The following is a 17,905-nucleotide window of genomic DNA, read 5'->3' on the forward strand; positions in this document are numbered from 1 at the left end:
CGGTGTGCCCTGTGCGGTGTGCCCTGTGCGGTGTGCGGTGTGCCCTGTGCAGTGTGCCCTGTGCGGTGTGCGGTGTGCCCTGTGCCGTGTGCGGTGTGTGCGGGGCCGCTGCATGAGCCGGACGGGGCTGTGCGGTGTGCCCTGTGCCGTGTGCGGTGTGTGCGGGGCCGCTGCCTGTGCCGGACGGGGCTGTGCGGTGTGCCCTGTGCCGTGTGCGGTGTGTGCGGGGCCGCTGCCTGTGCCGGACGGCGCTGTGCGGTGTGCCCTGTGCCGTGTGCGGTATGTGCGGGGCCGCTGCATGAGCCGGACGGGGCTGTGCGGTGTGCCCTGTGCCGTGTGCGGTATGTGCGGGGCCGCTGCATGAGCCGGACGGGGCTGTGCGGTGTGCCCTGTGCCGTGTGCGGTGTGTGCGGGGCCGCTGCCTGTGCCGGACGGGGCTGTGCGGTGTGCCCTGTGCCGTGTGCGGTGTGTGCGGGGCCGCTGCCTGTGCCGGACGGGGCTGTGCGGTGTGCCCTGTGCCGTGTGCGGTGTGTGCGGGGCCGCTGCATGAGCCGGACGGGGCTGTGCGGTGTGCCCTGTGCCGTGTGCGGTGTGTGCGGGGCCGCTGCATGAGCCGGACGGGGCCGCCCGGCAGCTCGGGCGCAGGCAGAGGGGTCGCGCGCAGGCGCCGCCCGCCCGCCGCCGCTGCCGCCGCAGCCCCGCCCGCCCGCCCGCGCGGACCCCACGTTACTTTGATTGACAGCTCGGCCTCCCGCTCTCCTTCCCGCCGACCTTCCCCGCCCCCCCGCGGCGCCGCGCGCTCCGCGCGCTCCCATTGGCCGGCTGCGAGCGCTCGCGCCGCTCCGCCACACAAGCGCTCCCCAGCCAAAGCCGAGAGGCGGTGCGACTCCGGCGCGTGCCATTGGCTCGCGGGGCCGCGGCGCGTCACGGGCCCACGTTGGCGGCGGGGCCGGCGATTGGGCGGGCGCCCCCCCGCGCGGCGGCGTGGGCGGGGCCGCGCGGCTGGTTAGCCGGCGGAGTGTGAAACCGCGTGCTAATGTAAGCGGCGCGGGCGAGCGCGGGGTGTCCAGCTCGGCCGCAGCCGCGCTCAGGTCCCGCCTAGCGCCGCCCGCCAGGCCGCCGCCTCGGCTCCCCCTTGCCCTTGGGCGGTGCGGAGGGGACGGGGCAGAGGAAGCCGGTGGTGTTCCCTTGCGCTCGGGTTCGGATTTTTCAGCTGGGGGGAACTTTATATCCCGGGTCGACGAGGAGCGGCGGGCCACCGCGGAGGAGAGCGAGGATGAGGATGATGCTGCTGATGTCGCCGCGATGTATCGCGCTTGGAGGGCTCTGGTGAGACGCGCAGCTCCCAGATCCGCGCCCGCCTGTAAGAGGCTGTAGTGGTGCTGTTGCACGAAGGAGCTTCCCGTCTGATTTAAACCTCACACGGACGCTTTCATCTCTATTTTATTTTTTTTAAATCTTCCCCAACGGGGCTGGTTGCCTGGACGCTAAGGCCAGCGAGCATCTTGAGGGGTTTGCTTTCCTTTTGTCCTGGGGACTTCTCTGCAACTAACGGAAGAGTCTGTGCTGCGTGTGTGGTACCCTTTCCTCTGCCCTCCAGCGTTTCGTGCATGTGCTATTGGAGCTGCTCCGATCGGCGACGGCTGTGCAAGAGCCCCCGCCCGCCTCCTTCCTCCTCCTCCTGCCTTCCTCCCTTGTTCATCGCTCTGTGTCTTGCCGGTGGTTTGGCCCCTGCGCCGACGCCTGCGAGCAACGCGTCCCTGCTGGAGACTTTCTGTCGCCCCCCTCGGCTTGCGACGGTGCGGCCGCGGACACTGCGATCCGCTCCCTCCGGCTGGATTTTCCCCTTTTGACAAGGGGCAGAAGAGGAGAGAGGAGTCTCCTCCGCCTGGGATTTTCGGCCTTACAATCGCATCAACCACTTGCGAGTCCGTGAAGGGGATTATTCGCCGCCTCTGAGGGGCGGCTGTGGCCTCCCGGCTGCGCCCCGTCGGGTCCCGTCCCGCCGCGCCCGGGCCTTGCGGGCGCCGCCCGCCGGTGGAAGCGCAGCCGAAAGAGCGCGGGGCGCTGGTGACCGTCCCAAGCGCGGCCCGTACGCCTTTCCCGGACACCTTCAGCCCTCCTTGGAACAACAGCAACAAAGGACGCCGCGGCTGGGGAATGTCCCCGCGGCGGGGGCACTGAGCCGCGCCTCGCCCCGCTGCTGCCCGCGGCGGCGGAGGGAAGGCGGTCGGCGAGTGTCGACGCTCCTGTCCCCTGGGCGCACCGGGTGTGAAGCCGAGGCAGGGCGGGGAGTCTCGCCGCGAGAGCCGTGCTGCGAGGGAGACCCGCCGCGGCCGGAGCCATGTTCCCCCAGAGCCGGCACCCCGTAAGTACGGCTCGGGCCGCCGCTCCGCGGGCGCGGTGCGCGGGCCAAGGGCAGGGCGCTGCGGAGCGCACCTCCGCTCGCTTGCTCGGCTGGAGCTGGGGGGCAGGAGGGAGGGAGGGAGAGGAAGACGCCCTCACAAGTTAATTCTCTCCGGGATCGAGCGGCTCGTCCTGCCTGCCGGAGCGGCCCCCAGTACTTTTGTTGCGTGGGCAACTTACTCGCCTTGGGCAGGACGGCGGGGGTTCGCCGCCGGGCCGGGCAGCATCCGCCGAGCACAGAATGGGGCTGGCTGTGCCGCCGCGGCGGGGGTCGGCGGGAGGAGCCGGCACTTCCCGCTTTCGTGTAGATGGCGGCGGCAGGAGCGGGTGGGTCGGAGCCGGAGCGCGGTTAACCTCGGCCCCACCGCAGATGAGGGACGGGAAGGTGGGTAACAAGTGCGCAGCGCCCCGGGGCGGGAACGGGCCGGGCCGGGCGCTCTCTCCATCCCTCCGGCCCGGCCGCGATGGACAGCGTCCCCTCCTCTTGCCCGCGGGGCGGCCGCGCAGTGTCTGAACGTGCATCTTTCTCCCGTGCCGCCGCCGCGCCAGACCCCGCACCAGGCTGCGGGCCAGCCTTTCAAATTCACCATCCCGGAGTCGCTGGACCGCATCAAAGAAGAGTTCCAGTTCCTCCAGGCGCAGTACCACAGGTGAGCGCCGGCGGGCCGCCCCGGGAGCAGGCGCTGCGGGGCCCGGAGCAGCGCGGGCGGGGGCTGCAGCGAACGGGCGCGCCCAGGCGGTGGCGTGCGGCTCGCGGAGAGCCCCGCCGAGGGAGCGCGGGCAGCCCCGGTGCGCGGCCCGGCGCGGCTTCCGGGTGCGCCAGCCCTGGGACGCAGGCCTGCCCCGGGCACCTGAACTGTCCGAACCGGAGCGTTCGGCGCCTCTGCGCGTTCGAACAAGTGCGGTGTGTCTTGGGAACCCGTATGTGTGTATGGGTCACTTCAGTGTGTCCCGGGAAAACCTGCGCCAGTTCTGTGGCACAGCCCGTTAAGGAGGTTACTTCTCATGTTTGCTCATTTGTGTGTGGTGTTAATGCAAAAATTAATAAAAATTCCAGCGTCCTGTGGTTAAGAGCCAGGGAGGACGGTGAAAACACACAAGTACTTAGAGTAGTAACACAAAGTTTACCATAATCCATGGAAGTTGTGGGATGCACTCCTCGTTGCTGCTGTGCCCTTCAGAAGTTCTTTGTGGGTGTGTGCTTGCTGCTGAGGTCCTTTCAGAGATTTAGGGTACAGGTTCTTTTTGATTCTGGTCATCTGATGTCGAGGATCATTAACCTTCACTGGTTTTGTACTAATGTGCACCTGAAACATTTGGAGTGAAGTAAAAGCTTTACGCATTTTCCAGTCAGAAATTGCTTGGTTCTAGTTATGCTTCCTCTTCCTTTACCTATGATACTGTAGTCCTAACTTGCTTAAGCCATTTATTGGTTAAGAAATACAATGTAAACTCTAAACATGTGGCTTTGTAGTTGTGAGTGAAAAGTACTGCTTGCACGCTAACTCGCTAACTAACACGCTAACTATGTTCCATAGGATGCTTGCAAGTATCATTAAAAAATCAGTTTGATAGAAAAGGAAACATTGAGGGTCAGTGAAAGTAATCAGAATTATATCACAGTTTGTGATGAGACATGCAAATGCAGCTTAACTTTTGTTTATGAAAAGAAACTTGCCAGTAAATGATAGTCAGAATTACCAGTTTTCAAGCACTGGGCAAGGTAACATTTGCTAGAATGTATTTAAGGTAAGAATTATACTCAAGTTATAATTGTAAATGTGAGTGGTGTAACTTGGCAGTCATTTACTAAATGCTGTATAGAAAGAAATGCCTCTCTTTTTATCTTCTTACTCCTGAGAAGTACTTACGGGAAATTCAGACCCTATTCTAACTTGTAAGTTGCAGCACTTAATAGCAGCTCTTTGTCAAAGTATGAAGAGTCGATATGTTTAGGTTCTGTAGACAGTTCAGGCCTCATACAGCACCCGTGAAATGTTCTTTAAATTTCTTCTTTGGCCTTTTTATTTCAAGTATGATTAAGTCTTTCTATGTTGAAAGTCAGTTTATGAGTTTTTTTTAATTAGCAGCTTCTGTCAAAATACAAATAGGGAGGGTAGATGCCAAAAAAACGATGTGTTATATTAAAACATGATCTGTTTTGTAGCCTTAAATTGGAATGTGAGAAACTGGCAAGCGAAAAGACGGAAATGCAGAGGCATTATGTGATGGTAAGTATATTTGTTTTTATCTCTGTTTCAGTAAATATCTCCTAATACAATGTAAGTCAGTTTAAGAAAATAATGTATGTTCATTTATTTGCAGTACTATGAAATGTCGTATGGATTAAACATTGAAATGCACAAACAGGTAAGACATTTTGTTTTCTAAGCTGCAAAATCTGCAATCTGTCTGGTGCATTTAAATGTAGCTGTCCTGTTGGTGATCAGATGATGGTATGGTGTCTGAATCAATAGCCTGATTTGTAGCCTGATTAGTAGACCTTTGCTTACCTCCTGTCAGATGAGGTGTAGATTAGGTTAAGCAGCAATACCTTTTTTGGTACTGGTTCTGAAAGACTTGGGCATAAATAGGAAAGGTCTTGTATCTGTGGTTTTAAAAATGCAGTTCAGTAACTTATAAATTTGAGGGTTTTTTGGGTTGGGTTTCTCTTTGTTTGTTTGTTTTGTTACTGGTAGAGGTGCTGACATGTAGAACTGGTCCCATGTCTGTGTAGCATATGTAGTCATAGTTACTCAAATCCCTGCCTTGTAAAGGTATGAAGAGATTAGTGACTTGGAAAGCTCTAGTTATGACTGAGTTTGCAAGTTCCCATAAAATTCACACTTATGGCCACTATAATGGTGAATAAAAAGAGTATTGAACTGGAACAAGACACTAAGGACCTCATAAGAGAAGAAAAGCTAAATGATTGCACAGCCCAGAGGACCCTCAATTGAGTAGTCATTGTCTGCCAAATAAAGCATTAATGGCAGGGTGTAAGTATTCTGTAGATATGCTGACATTCACTTTTTCATCAAGATGCTAGTACAATAAGTCTTTCAGAAATCGATGGCCTCTTAAAAAAATTATCATTAGATGAAGTTGCACAGTTGGACACATTTCAAAGTGCAACAATACAATTCTTTCTTGATGTGTATGTGCTATTTCATCTAAAACTCTTGTTTCATTAAATTAAAGAGCATGGCTGACCGGCTGGGGCACAGCGAAGAAATTGATTAGTTCAGGCTTCAGATCTTCAGTATATTCAAAGACATTCATTAAGCAAGTGAATTACGGAGTTGAGTTTTGCTTTTGTAACTCTGAACTCTTTGATTTTTTTTTTTTTGTTGTTTGTTTTGTTTTCCCCTGAAAATGCCATATTTGGTAGGGTGGCATTGTAATTCCATGATAGCTTTCTATCTCCAAATCTGGGTAGGTACTCTTTAGGAGTTTGGAGGGTTTTTGCTTGTTTCAATTCAAAATGCCATTAAAAGAAGTCATTATGACTACCTTTTTTTTAAAATAATGAACCAAATAACCAGATGGAACAGCAAGCTTAGTATTTGACTTGGTTCTGTACTGTAGCCTAACAAATTTTCTTGTGTCTTGTGTTTTAGAAGAATGTCAGTTTTTCTGTGAGGTGACTTTTCATAGCTTTATGATTTTGAGATTTTTTTCCCTCGCATTTTTTTTCTTCAACAATTTCTTGGCATACTGTAACCTATGAGGATGCTGGTATCTGTATAGGAAGATCATTTGCTGCAAAATGAATGTTATTTTCAGGAGCTCTTTGAAGAGAATGTGTGATTTCAGTTAGTGTACTAGGAATTAACTTTAGGTAAAATCAATTAAACCCACAGGATTAAAGTGGGTGAGAACTAAGGTTCCTACTTTGACCTTAACATATGTATAAAGGTTTAATGTCCTGTATGTGTGGCAATTAGAATTATGTACCCAATAGGCGGTGATACTTCGGAAGCTTTTAAGATTTATGACAGAGCATTATATCTGTGTTAGTTGTAGCTGGGGAGAGTAGTGCACACTTGCTCTGTGCGTGCTGTTAAGAAAATAATAGGCTTTTGAAGGTATAAGTACATTTCTCTGGATGTGAGTCTCAGATACTATGCTCTTACATGTTAAGTAATTCTAATTTCTGGTAAAAGTAGCACCTTCATGTTAAAGGCTGTTGATTTAGATTCCTGCAGTGAGGATGCCAAATGGTGTTGCAGTTCAGTATGTAGGTGGCCTTAGATTACAGGAAGAAAAAAACCAAAACAAGAGAAAAAAAAAAAAAAAAAACCAACACCAAAAACCCCCCCAAAAAAACTAACAATGACATTCTTCTGAATTTCCACTGCTAACGATAAGTTCTAAGGAGGCTTTTGACAGATAGTAATCATAATTCTTATTAACTGGTGACGTCTACCCCCAAGGGTGTAGCCAGGCTCAAATTGATGCTTTTTGCTGGCTGATCACCAGCATGGCCTAAGTGCTCATTATGTTGTAGAAAGGGCCTTTGGAGCTCTCATTACGTTTGACAGGAATTCTCTCTAGGGGGAAACTGGGCATTAGCTAGACTCCTGACAGGCTGAAATTATTCCTGCTTTATGGCTTATAACCAAATGCTAGCAAGGCATCATCAGGGGACACGAAAAATTGTCATTTCTGACAACATCTTTGTTACTGGAAAATGCAGTGATGGGGAAACTTTCCAGTGAACAAGCTTTAACATTTTTAAGGTCTTCCTCCTGTTTGGATGCTGTACTTGCTCTGTGTGAAACTCTTCAGATTGCTTGGGCTGCTGTTTGAAAAACAAAATTACACTGCAGCAGAGCTTAAGTTAAGGTACAGTCACTTAGATAAAATGAAGTACTTGCAGTTAGCCTGCATGTAAATGAGTTTGAGTTCTTGCACTGATGGGTATGTGTCAGCAGTTCTGTCTTAGTTTAATTTAATAATCTGTTATAATTTAACTAAAATAAAGTTAGTCAAGACTTGAATGTTGCTATAAACAGACTTAACTGAGGTGAACTTTGCATACACAAACAGCAGAGCTTTTCATTTGAATATGTTGTATTTAAGTCCAGGAATGGCCACAGAAGGACTTCCCTCTCAAATCTAGCTTTGGCCCTTTGCAGTGCTTAACTGCGTGATGTGTGCTTAAATCAAGGTGCTGCTGCGTTTCAACCTGGTGGCTGAAAAGTGGTCGGGAAATAATCTTTTTGCCATATTTGTATCTGGTTTAGATTTGGTTTTGTTTGTTTCCTTCTTTTTCTGCATAGGTTTTTAAACTTTAATTTAGGAATTCCAGAGATTTTTTTTTTTATGAAGAGCATGTTTTATGTACACACCTACACTGTGTTCGTAGAAATTATTTTAAGGTGAGTAGTTACTGACCGAGTTTTGCATATCTGAAACAGAAACAACCACCTGAGGATTTGTTTAGGTAGGATGTGGTTGGATTTAGATGTTGTTTTCATATGTGTCACGATAGAATGAATAAGAACATTGTGTGGTCTTCAGTTTCTTTTCTGTGTTATGCTGTCCAAGTGAGATTTTCCCCAGTGTGACATCTGTGGCTGGCAAAGCAGATGAATCAGCTGCTATTGCCAAGATGAATAGTTGGTTGGGTGTTAAAAATCCTGCTGTACTTAGAGTTCCTGCCCTTGGCTCCTAGGGCACTCTGTCTTTAATTTTCACCATCTCTGCTTGTCATCTTCTGTCATAAGTCAGAAGATAAGGTTTCCTGTGCATTTAATGTCTGGATTGGTTAGGTGCAAGATTATCTTTTGTTCATTGGCAGGCAGCCACAGGAAAAAAAAAAAAATTCAGCAGTGCTGAACCAAGTGCTAGACTTATAAACTACTGCAGCGTCTGGGTTTCTGCTCTCCCAACAGTTACAGCAAGGTTTCCTTCTCTTTGGGTGGGTCTTTTTGATCCCTGTGACCTGCCTGGAGGCAGACCTGTCATTCAGTAGCTTGCCTGTTGTAGAAAAGTATACAAACTCCAAAGCTGCATTGTGTTAACCAGTTGTACAGGAGTTACATGTCTGTTTTATCCTGGACTGTTCTGTGGAATCATTTCTAATGCTTCATGGCAAAGGACAAAGTCTTTTAATGATATCTCATTAGAACATCAGTCTTCAGGAGAGGGTTAAACAGGAGGGAATTAAGGAGCTTAGTTAGCTCTCTGCAGCTCTTGAGTAGGATGGCTTTGCTGTTGAAAGGAATTTAAAGATAAATTAATTTTCCTCTTTTTTTCCTACATTTTAATTATTGGAATGAAAAACTCCTTAAGGTTTTGGTGGTGTGCAGTGAATGTTTCAAGAACATTTTACAGTTGGCACAGCCACAAAAGACATGCAAAAACTGTTTTTATTTAAAAGAGAAAATGGTAGGCTTGATTGTGACAGTATTTTTCTCTGAAAAAATTGTACTTATTCTACAAATATTTGGTTTCTAAATGAGTACAGTTGTGTCAGCAGCCTAGCTATTTCAACCACAAAAAGAGTTGCCAGTTTTAAAGAGGAGAAAAGACTCGAGTAATTACCTCAACTTTCGTGACTTTTGAACCATATTTCAAGCTTGAGGCCAACATTATTGTGAAGGAGTTATCTGACAGATTCAGGGCACTGTGAAGTACATCTCCATGTGGCTTTCATAAAACCGTGTTGTCAGATACCATCCATTATGTCAGCTCCATATAGAACTTAATTCAAAAGCGTGTCAGAGTGTAAACACTGTACATATGTTAAATAGGGCCTGATCATCTCTCATTTTAGACTTAGTCTACCAGATTTCAGGTTCCTCGAGGAGCCAGAGTGGGGAACATTATTCCTACCATCTACATTGTTACATTTCCCTTGCATTGCAGCGTCTGTTGCTGTAGTTTGTGTCTGTTCAGTTCGAGGGAAGGAAAAAAAAGTGCTGGTAACTTTCAGGGTTGGGGGAAGAGTAGGAGGGGAAATGCTTTCTAAATCTGCAATATCCTTTTGTCACAACAGACTGTGGGGAAAGCTTAATGGTTTTCCTCCTTCTGCTGGTTGTTATACAAAATGAAGCTGAGCATCTGAATTGCCTTTTGTCCCTCTCTACTTGAGTGTTTGCAGCAAAGTGCTAAAAATGCAGCATCTCCTATGCAAAATGGAAAATTAGGATCCTTTAGACTTGATGGATCACCACTGGCATACAGTAAAAGCCTTTTAAACCAATTTTGGATCAACTGGCACTTATCGGAAGACTGCACAGTACCTACTTTAAACATGATGACAGCTTTGAATGGAACTAATGAAACTTTCAACTTGGGGTAAGATTTAGGGACATCTAATGGCAATTATGTCAAACACTACTATTGTCACTTTCAGCATCCAAATTAGTTGGATTCTTAAGTGTAGGTATTTGAACAATAGTTGCTTACATAGCTCCTCTCAGAAAGGGGAAAAATAAAGGCAGGGAGAATTCATAGTTTTGTCCTCATTTAATTGTCAAAACAACTAGTTTAACAGATTAGTCCTTATGGTTACTTGGAGGCTACGACTTTTGAAGTTCTTGCAAGTTGATCCCATAGTCAAGCTGAATTTGTAATCTGTGTTCTTGTAAGTGTCAAATTTCTACCTAAAACAGTTTTTTGGAGGTAATATTGCATGACATGTCAGGGCAACACTTTCTAGTGTTTGACCTGCCCTTATTGTGAAGAATTTTGTCCTTCACCAACTGGGAGTTTACCTTTCCGCACTGGTAACCATTGTGTGCCTTTTGTTCTTCTACTGTGCACCTCTGAGAAGCAGCTGACATAGTCCTCTCCATAATCACTTCTTTTTCAGCAATGAGGTCTTGTCTACCCATTAATCCCCTTCTTCCTGAAGCTGATCAAATATATTTTCTCCCTGGTATGATGTGTGTTCTGATTGCCTGATCATCTTACTGGTGGCACTTAGAGACTTGCTCCAGTTTACGAGCATCTTCCTTCTTGCCAAACAAAGGGAACAGAAAGGAGAATTGTTTCAGTCAGTTTGTAGCCAGTTGGTTACAGTCATTCTCCTGTGTCTTCACATGAGGTGTAGCCTCCATCAGCACATGAGTGTGGGGCTGATGCATATTCAACTTTTTCTCCAGAGCCCTCCTCCGCAAAACTGCTTTCTACTGTGTTTACACTATTGCTGAGCTGTTGTGGGGAGAAAGTTGTTCCAGATTTAGGACAACCCCCCACCTTTGTTTGCTTTGTACCCGGTTTCCACTGTATTAGATGGTCACTGCTTCTCAGGACAGAAGCTGTTGGTGCCTCGCTGTGTTTTCACTGGAGCCAAAGTGGTGTATCTCTTGCAGCCCATCTGTGTTGACTCCTTTTAAGGTTGGGCAGTCTCAGCTTAAACAGTTGCGAAGCTTTCTTTGATCGCTTTCTTTTTACTCAACCTTTTTGAATTTTTAACTTAGACTTTTGAAAAGGGGAACCAGAACTATATGCAGCTCTCAGGATCCTGGTGAATGAGAGATTTGTATTATCACCTTTTTCTGTTTTCTGAATGGTTTTTGTTTGGGTTTTACTTTAATTTTTATTTCTTTTTCAGTAAAATTTCCCAGTTTTTCCTTTTCACTGCCATGAAATGCTTAAGTGCTGGAGACTCGTTTCACATTTGAGTTCTTACAGTGAATGATAATTGTAAGCTCAGGGACCATCATTTTACGTGGCTAGGGATGTCTACTCCTAGTGTATGTAAAACTTGTTTATGTACAATTGTTTCATTGCACATTTACTCTTGTAAGGTCTCTTTGCAATTCTTTAGCTGTTGCTTTTACTTTCTTATGGATAAAATAATGTATTTCTATTTCCTTGAAGCCTTTGTGTTTACTTTCTTTCTAATTCTTTTATGAAGTAATTCCTTTTATGGAGCAAGTTTTCTTACTTGCCGCTTGCTGTCTTTTCCAGGCTGTGCTGCTGATCATATTAGTAAAACAGATTGCAGCAAAGGCCCCTGTGAAACTCCACTAGTGAACTGTTTCTGGCTTAGTGCTGGAGGTGATTGAAAAGTGGATTAGAGCTTGCTGAAATTGAGTTTAATCTTAACCGAACTCTAGTTAAATCAGGTTAGACTTAAAAATCAGTTATTTCCTGAGGTTGTCTCTTTTAAGAAAGAAGCCCTAGTGCTGCACAAACAAACAAAAACCTCCAACAAAACAAAAAATTTAAATGCTACAACCCTGTCAAATAATACTGTAAGCCTTTTTTGATTCCAATTTCCCTTGAAAGTATTTTGATTATATTTTCAAGTTAGAGATTTTAATATTGTTTCCGTAGGTTTATATGAATCTTGACAGCATCCAGGTGGGCTGTTTGGGTTTCTTTTGTTTTGAGTGTTAAGTCTTATTAGCAAGCCTACTTATAAAATACACTTTCTTGTCATAGAAGGAGACTAGGACACCAGATGGTTCATCACAGGTCCAGTTTATTGAAGAAAGCATCAAACACTTACACAGCAAATAATAAGCTTATGAATATTCTGTAAGCCAAGCAATCTATTGGTTAAACTATACCATAAACTCTTCCTCATTCCTTAGGGGTTACATCTCTCTTTTCTCATGTCTCTTTCACTGTTTGTTATTATACTACAGCTAGGCCCAAGGACACGCTATCTAGCAGGTGCAGAACTTGGAATTAGCCACAGCTTTGTAATTTTCCAGTCTCTAGCAGCTAAATTCCCAACACTTTCTAGTATGGGGAAATCAGTTCAGGAAATTGTGTTTGGTGAGTGTCCCTGAATTTTTTTATAATGATAATACTCAGTGTCTAATGAGAAATTGCAGAGTGTATTAGAAGTGTCTAGTCGCTAAGTGGAGATTGGCGAAGTTGCTCCTGCCTTTTCTTTTTGCTCTTCAGAACATTTGTTCTTTGTGAACAAAGTAGCACCGATGATTAAATTACAGATTTAAGTTCTTTAGGGGTGTTAGGTAAACTTTGTGTCAGGGCTGTCTATCTGAAAGTATTTTGTACTTCACGCATGATCTGAACAGCTAACTACCCTTTTTGGCTATGTGATAATAAAACAGAAAACTGAGGTTAAATTGTGTTTTGGTTTAAGACTTCTTAGTTTGTTTAAGTTTTTGGATTTTTTTTTTTTGTCCCCCTCCCTCAGCAACATGGATGTTCTCTTTTTGCTGCTTGTTCTTTTTTTTTTTTTTCCTTTGTCTTGAAGCTTTTTGATGTTTGTGTAAACAGTTGGTCCAAGTAACTTACTTGTAAGGTGACCAGTCACTGTATTGACACAAGAACAGACACAATAGAAAACTGCATTAGGAGGCAAGCCGCTGGGATTTGCAGTAAATATATTACAGAACACAAGTGCATTGCCGATACTGCTTGTTTAGCAGTTTGCAAGGGCAGTGGTGGTATGGATTTTTAAATTAGAAGGGAAGGACTGATCTTTCTGTGTGCTGAAACGTCTAGTTGATGGCTGAGGATAAAATTGATTTAGAGAACAAAATGCTGCCATCTCTACTTGTGCCATTTTAAAGTCTTCTATGGATTAGCAAGCAAAAACAAAAGATAGCTTTCATTTTGGAGAATGGGAACAGGAATGGGTATGCTTGCTGACCTGCATCTTGATAAAAGGCATTAAGTCTATGAGAACCTGCTTTTGTTAGCTCAAGAAAAAGAAAGGAACATCTGAAACTGAGTGGGTTTTATGATCTGTGGAAATCTCCCTATTTATGAGTTTGTTTTTTAAGTGTTCTAAACCCCTTGAAATGCCATGCTCTCTGCTTCAAGACATGATTATCTCAACTTCAAGTATAGAAATTTGAATTAAGCTGGGAAGAAAGTGTAGGGTTTTCATCCTTTCTTGGGAAAAATGACTTACAGAAAGATCATTCTTTTGTACTTTTGCTCCAACAGTTCCTATTTACAACAAAGCCTTTTGTTTTGCTTAAAAAAAAGGTAAAACATTCATCTTTCTTTAAGGTGCAAGGGTGTAAGGTCATTCTGAATTTCTATTGTTGTAAAATATTGGTGTAAAATTTCTATTGTTGTAAAATGGCTGGTTATAAGCTTTCCAGCCATTACTTTTCAGACAGAAACTAGTCTAGCTGTCTGTGACCTCAGATGGTGACTATAAATTGTCAGTTAAACAAAAGCAAAATTTTCAACAAGACCTATGGAAACCTTTTAGGTTGTTTATTCAAACTGAAATATGAGCTCTAGAATCACGTCATTAGCAGGGACCTAGTGCCTCCCTGTGTCCTCCTAGCAGGATCAGCTATACCAATGTCATTACTGATAGGATGCTTGTTCTATCTGTTAGCAAAGACTTCAACAGCAGTGGCAACCCTCAAGCTCTTCAGGTAACAGATTGCTTTTATGTCCTTGCTGTTGAAGTGCTTCTTGAGTTACAGTTTCAGTCTTTTCTGAAACTTCAGCTCTTTACTATGCATTTGCTTCACCCTGGACAAGGAGAGCAAATCATTCCCCTGCCTTGCAGAACCATGCTGCATACCTCTGAAGTCGAGTGTTCATTCTCTGAATGGTGTTGCCCAGCTGAAGTACAGTACTCCAGGGGAGGAAATGCCTTGCTGAGTGGCACAGAAGGCTTGCTCAGAATACGGCTTACTGCGGTGGCAGCCTTTTCTGCAACAGCCTGCTATTGACTTATGTTCAACTTCTGATCCTCTGTGACCGAGAATTTCATTCCTAAGGCCCATTATTTCCTTTTCTTTTATGTTCCTGTCTAGGCATGCTATGGGCCTTTATCCCTGTCCTTTTTACTTTTCAGTCCATTTTTCCATTCACTGTAAAGTGAGTTCTGAAGCTATTCTCTAGCATATTCTGTCTTTCTCAGCTTGAAATTCTTTGCAAATTGAGGATTAGGGTAAATGAAGAGATCCTTATGCTTGTTAGTGGGAAACACTAAAAAATACTGGACTTATCATGAATGCAGGACTTCTTAGTTTCAAAAAAAACTCAAATTATTTTATCCGTACATGGTTTAATAATCAAGTGGTTTTGTCCTTTTTCCCATGAAATTTTTGATGTGCTGCTAGTGTTGTTCCTAATAATGCTATGACTGTCAGATTCTTAGCAAAGATGTTATCATCTTTCTCTCTTATCTGTAATTACTTTACCGTTTTTGGACTTTGCATAAATCTGATGTTTTTTGCTGAAAAATATTTCGGACCTGTGGTTTTTTATGGCATTTTTGTCTATTAGAATGCAATTTAGATAGTCTTTTTACTATTGTTTCTATTCTGTAAGCAACAGAATATATATAAAAATAATAAAATGGGTAAGGAATTTAGTGTCATGTTCCCAAAGTTTTGCTGAAATATTTCTGAACCTTTTTCCCTATGCAGTGAAAATATCCATTATGTTCACCTTCCTTACAAATCCTATGTGGTGGGTAGTTCCACTAGTTACTATCAAAGGAGTTGTCAATCCTTTTAACTTGTTATTCATTAGTGAGTCAACTAATGGCACCTGAAGCATTGATATGAATAAGTGTTTAAATTGTTTTTCTGACTTGATAGATTTTTGAAACTGAGCTGTGACTATACTAAGTATTTTAAAATGGTGAAACTGCATTTAGAGTAGTACATGTGACTTAGTTGGTATGCTTACTTTGGTAGTTATTTCTAAAGTCTGATTGTTGCATAATTATTAGATTCCCCCCCCCTCCAATAGTTCAGACCTTTGTCTTAATATTTCTCTACTTATTGTTCTAGTAAATAAATTCTTGTCTTACTGCTGTTACAGTCTTACTTGAATGTTGACAAGAACAGAATCCTGACTGCAGCTTTGTTATTGACTTGCATACTGTAAATGTATGTGCTTGGTTTGAGGAACTTCATGCTCTGATTTGTGAGAAACTGATTCCTGGTACTTCTCCAGCTCTGTAAGAGCTTTGACTTTCTACTGCCATCCCAATCAAACGGCTCAGTGTGACAAGTACTGAAAAGATATTTGCAGAAATAGGAAATAATTTTAAAATAGCATCCTAAACTAAATTAAGAGCTGCTGGTGCTCTTTCCTGGTAGGAGTGTAGCAGTTAGGGTTATACTTTTTATGTTCTTTTATCTTTCTGTGCTCTTTGTCTCCTCTGTTACTGTGTGGTGCAGTGTTGCTCAGTTGTCCAGAATAAATCAAGTTCTTAGTGACCTTAAAAATAATACTGCAAGGTGTGCTGGGTAATTTTGGAGACCATGCTGCTTATAGAGCACCATAACAACTCGTTAGATGAGAAGAGGGGAACTCATTGATAGCTTATGTTTCTCAAAAAAACCTCTTGGTTCTCCTGATACTTTGGGCTATTCTCCTACTGGATGGATGTCTCCTGTGAGTTTATTTAGCTACCTGATACAGTGGTCTACCAAGCCGGTCCTTTCCCAGTTTGTATTATAGCAATGTTTTCTGCCTGATTAGTTGTTGAGATGTTTGGCAAGTCTCTAGATGTCTGCAGTATGGTTCAAAGAAATTGTGTCCCTGGAGGCAAAGGTGGCAAAGACCTCTTCTGGATTGGAGTCAGCCGTTGATTCTCTCAGCATCTCTTGTAGTCTAAATAAAAGTGGGAACTCTGTGTCCTGGAAAACAGCTTGAAAGTAAAACAAAGCTGTGTGCTCAGTTTAGAGATTTAAATACTTCTGTGTGTATTTAAGGTTAGCTTAGGCTTGGAAACCAAACAATGGAACTAGAATTTAGATAAACACACCTTTTGTAGTTGTGAGTGCTTAAGCAAGATGGGCTGAAGTTAGATTAGAGGAGAAATGTGGTAACTGCCCTCTTTAGCCAAGTTTAAGAAGAGTCTTGACATAGTCAAGATATGTGAAAGGAGCACTTCGACATCCTGACAACAGACTCTTTGTTGCCCGTTGGCTTTGTTTCAACAGGACTTACAGCTGTAAATGGGACGGGCAGTTGTGTACAGTGGTTCATTGAGTTACACACAGCCTCTCTCTATTTTTATAAAGCATTGAAATTAGACATCTGAAATATATCCAGTCACTTTACACTTGAATGGGATCCAAATCTGTAGTAGATAGTTGGCAAGTGTAGCTGTTGTCTTATGCATCATATGTAGCTTATGTTTAAATTATTGTGACCTTTCTGTAATTTAAATGAACATCTAAGAGGATTCAGATAAAAGTAGTTTAGGTACTGAAGTAAAGCTCTCTAATTTCATTTTGGAAACTATGTAGCATTCAGTATCTTTACAATTTTGAATTTTTATTCTGTTAATATTTCTGCTAGTTCTTTTCCCCACTCCTACTTGCAATAAAGTGGTCTTTTGGTTTTTTTTTTGCTAAAGATTTTTCATCCCAGTCTTCTGGGATTTTAATATCATTTTGTGGGTGACTGATCTCAAAATGAGTAGTACTAATGTGGGGCATAAGGAAACTGTATTTATTAATTACATGTCATGCTAAACTGAAGTTTATGCCCAAAATTCAGAGATTGTTTTTGTTGCTGAAATGAATGCTACCCATTGCTTCTTGTCAGATTGAATATCAAGTATCTGTTGAGAGTAAACCTTCTCACTCCTTCCTATTGGTGAGAGTACTAGTGATGAAAGTGTTTGTAATTTTAATTACAGTTGGAAGGCCGACTTCCACAATTTGTCACAGGTTGGTTAGTACAGCAGTAAAAGGGGAGATGGATGTGGCTACTTGTGCAAGTCTATTACTCAGGAGGCCTGTAAATTTGATTGGCTGCTGCAGTTCTTCCAGAATCATTGGATTTGAGAGCAATAGAAAGATAAGATATCCAATTACCCAAATGATTTGCAGGGTTAGCCAGTGTTGTCATGGAAACGCAAGTTGGAAGAAATTAAATTTTAAGCAATAAAATAACCTTAAAGCACGTCTGGGAACAAGAAAATTTGGCAGTGGCACTTACCTGAATTGAATCTCAGCTTGACATGCTGTTGTTTGACATTGATATAGTGTGGGGGCCTAAACTTTTAAATAGCATGTTGCCTTTATTTTTATTTTTTTTTTCTTTTGCAGCCATTGCCAAAGTGGAATGTAGTGTATTAATTTTAAATAAAAGGGCATTCATAATATATGCATATCTCTGTGCTCAACCTGGATTCAATAACATGAACAGCAAAGTTCACAGAATGCTAGCCTTAATCATTTGAAGCTTTTGAGTGTTTAGGTTTTGAGATTTAATTATAATTCCAACATCCCCTCATCCCCTGAATTCTTAGCAACTAATTTTTGGAGATGCTGGAGTCTTGCTATAGCAAGTACTAACAAAGCATGCAGAAAGCTAAGTACAGTGAAATGCATTTTTTTCTGTAATTGCTCTCTGAATGTGTCTGCTTTCTCTTGTTTTTGAAGATTTTGATCACAAAAAGAATAAAGGCTTTGTCATTTAAGTGCATTGCTTGTTTCAGTGATTCTGTTGGAAAAAATAAAACACTAAATGGATATTAAATTTCAACACAAGACTAAAATATACAGTTTCTTACTGCATTTCACAAGTTTTGGGTATTTGAATGAGTTCTGCCTTGCAG

General features: G+C 43.8%; 1 protein-coding gene across 2 annotated transcripts in view; it reads left to right on the forward strand.

The window, feature by feature from the left end:
- Window positions 1-1,145: 1,145 nt before the first annotated feature.
- LOC132086272 (transducin-like enhancer protein 1) overlaps window positions 1,146-17,905 on the forward strand; it is a 77,780-nt gene continuing 61,020 nt past the window's right edge. For both annotated transcript variants that reach the window (XM_059491815.1, XM_059491814.1), the window contains exons 1-4: window positions 1,146-2,368; window positions 2,956-3,056; window positions 4,574-4,637; window positions 4,732-4,776. In XM_059491815.1, the coding sequence (XP_059347798.1) occupies window positions 2,345-2,368; window positions 2,956-3,056; window positions 4,574-4,637; window positions 4,732-4,776 (234 nt within the window). In that variant the 5' untranslated portion in view covers window positions 1,146-2,344. The remainder of the gene's footprint in view (window positions 2,369-2,955; window positions 3,057-4,573; window positions 4,638-4,731; window positions 4,777-17,905) is intronic.

The sequence above is a fragment of the Ammospiza nelsoni genome, chromosome Z (genome assembly GCF_027579445.1).
Source record: "Ammospiza nelsoni isolate bAmmNel1 chromosome Z, bAmmNel1.pri, whole genome shotgun sequence".
Classification (NCBI taxonomy): domain Eukaryota; kingdom Metazoa; phylum Chordata; class Aves; order Passeriformes; family Passerellidae; genus Ammospiza; species Ammospiza nelsoni.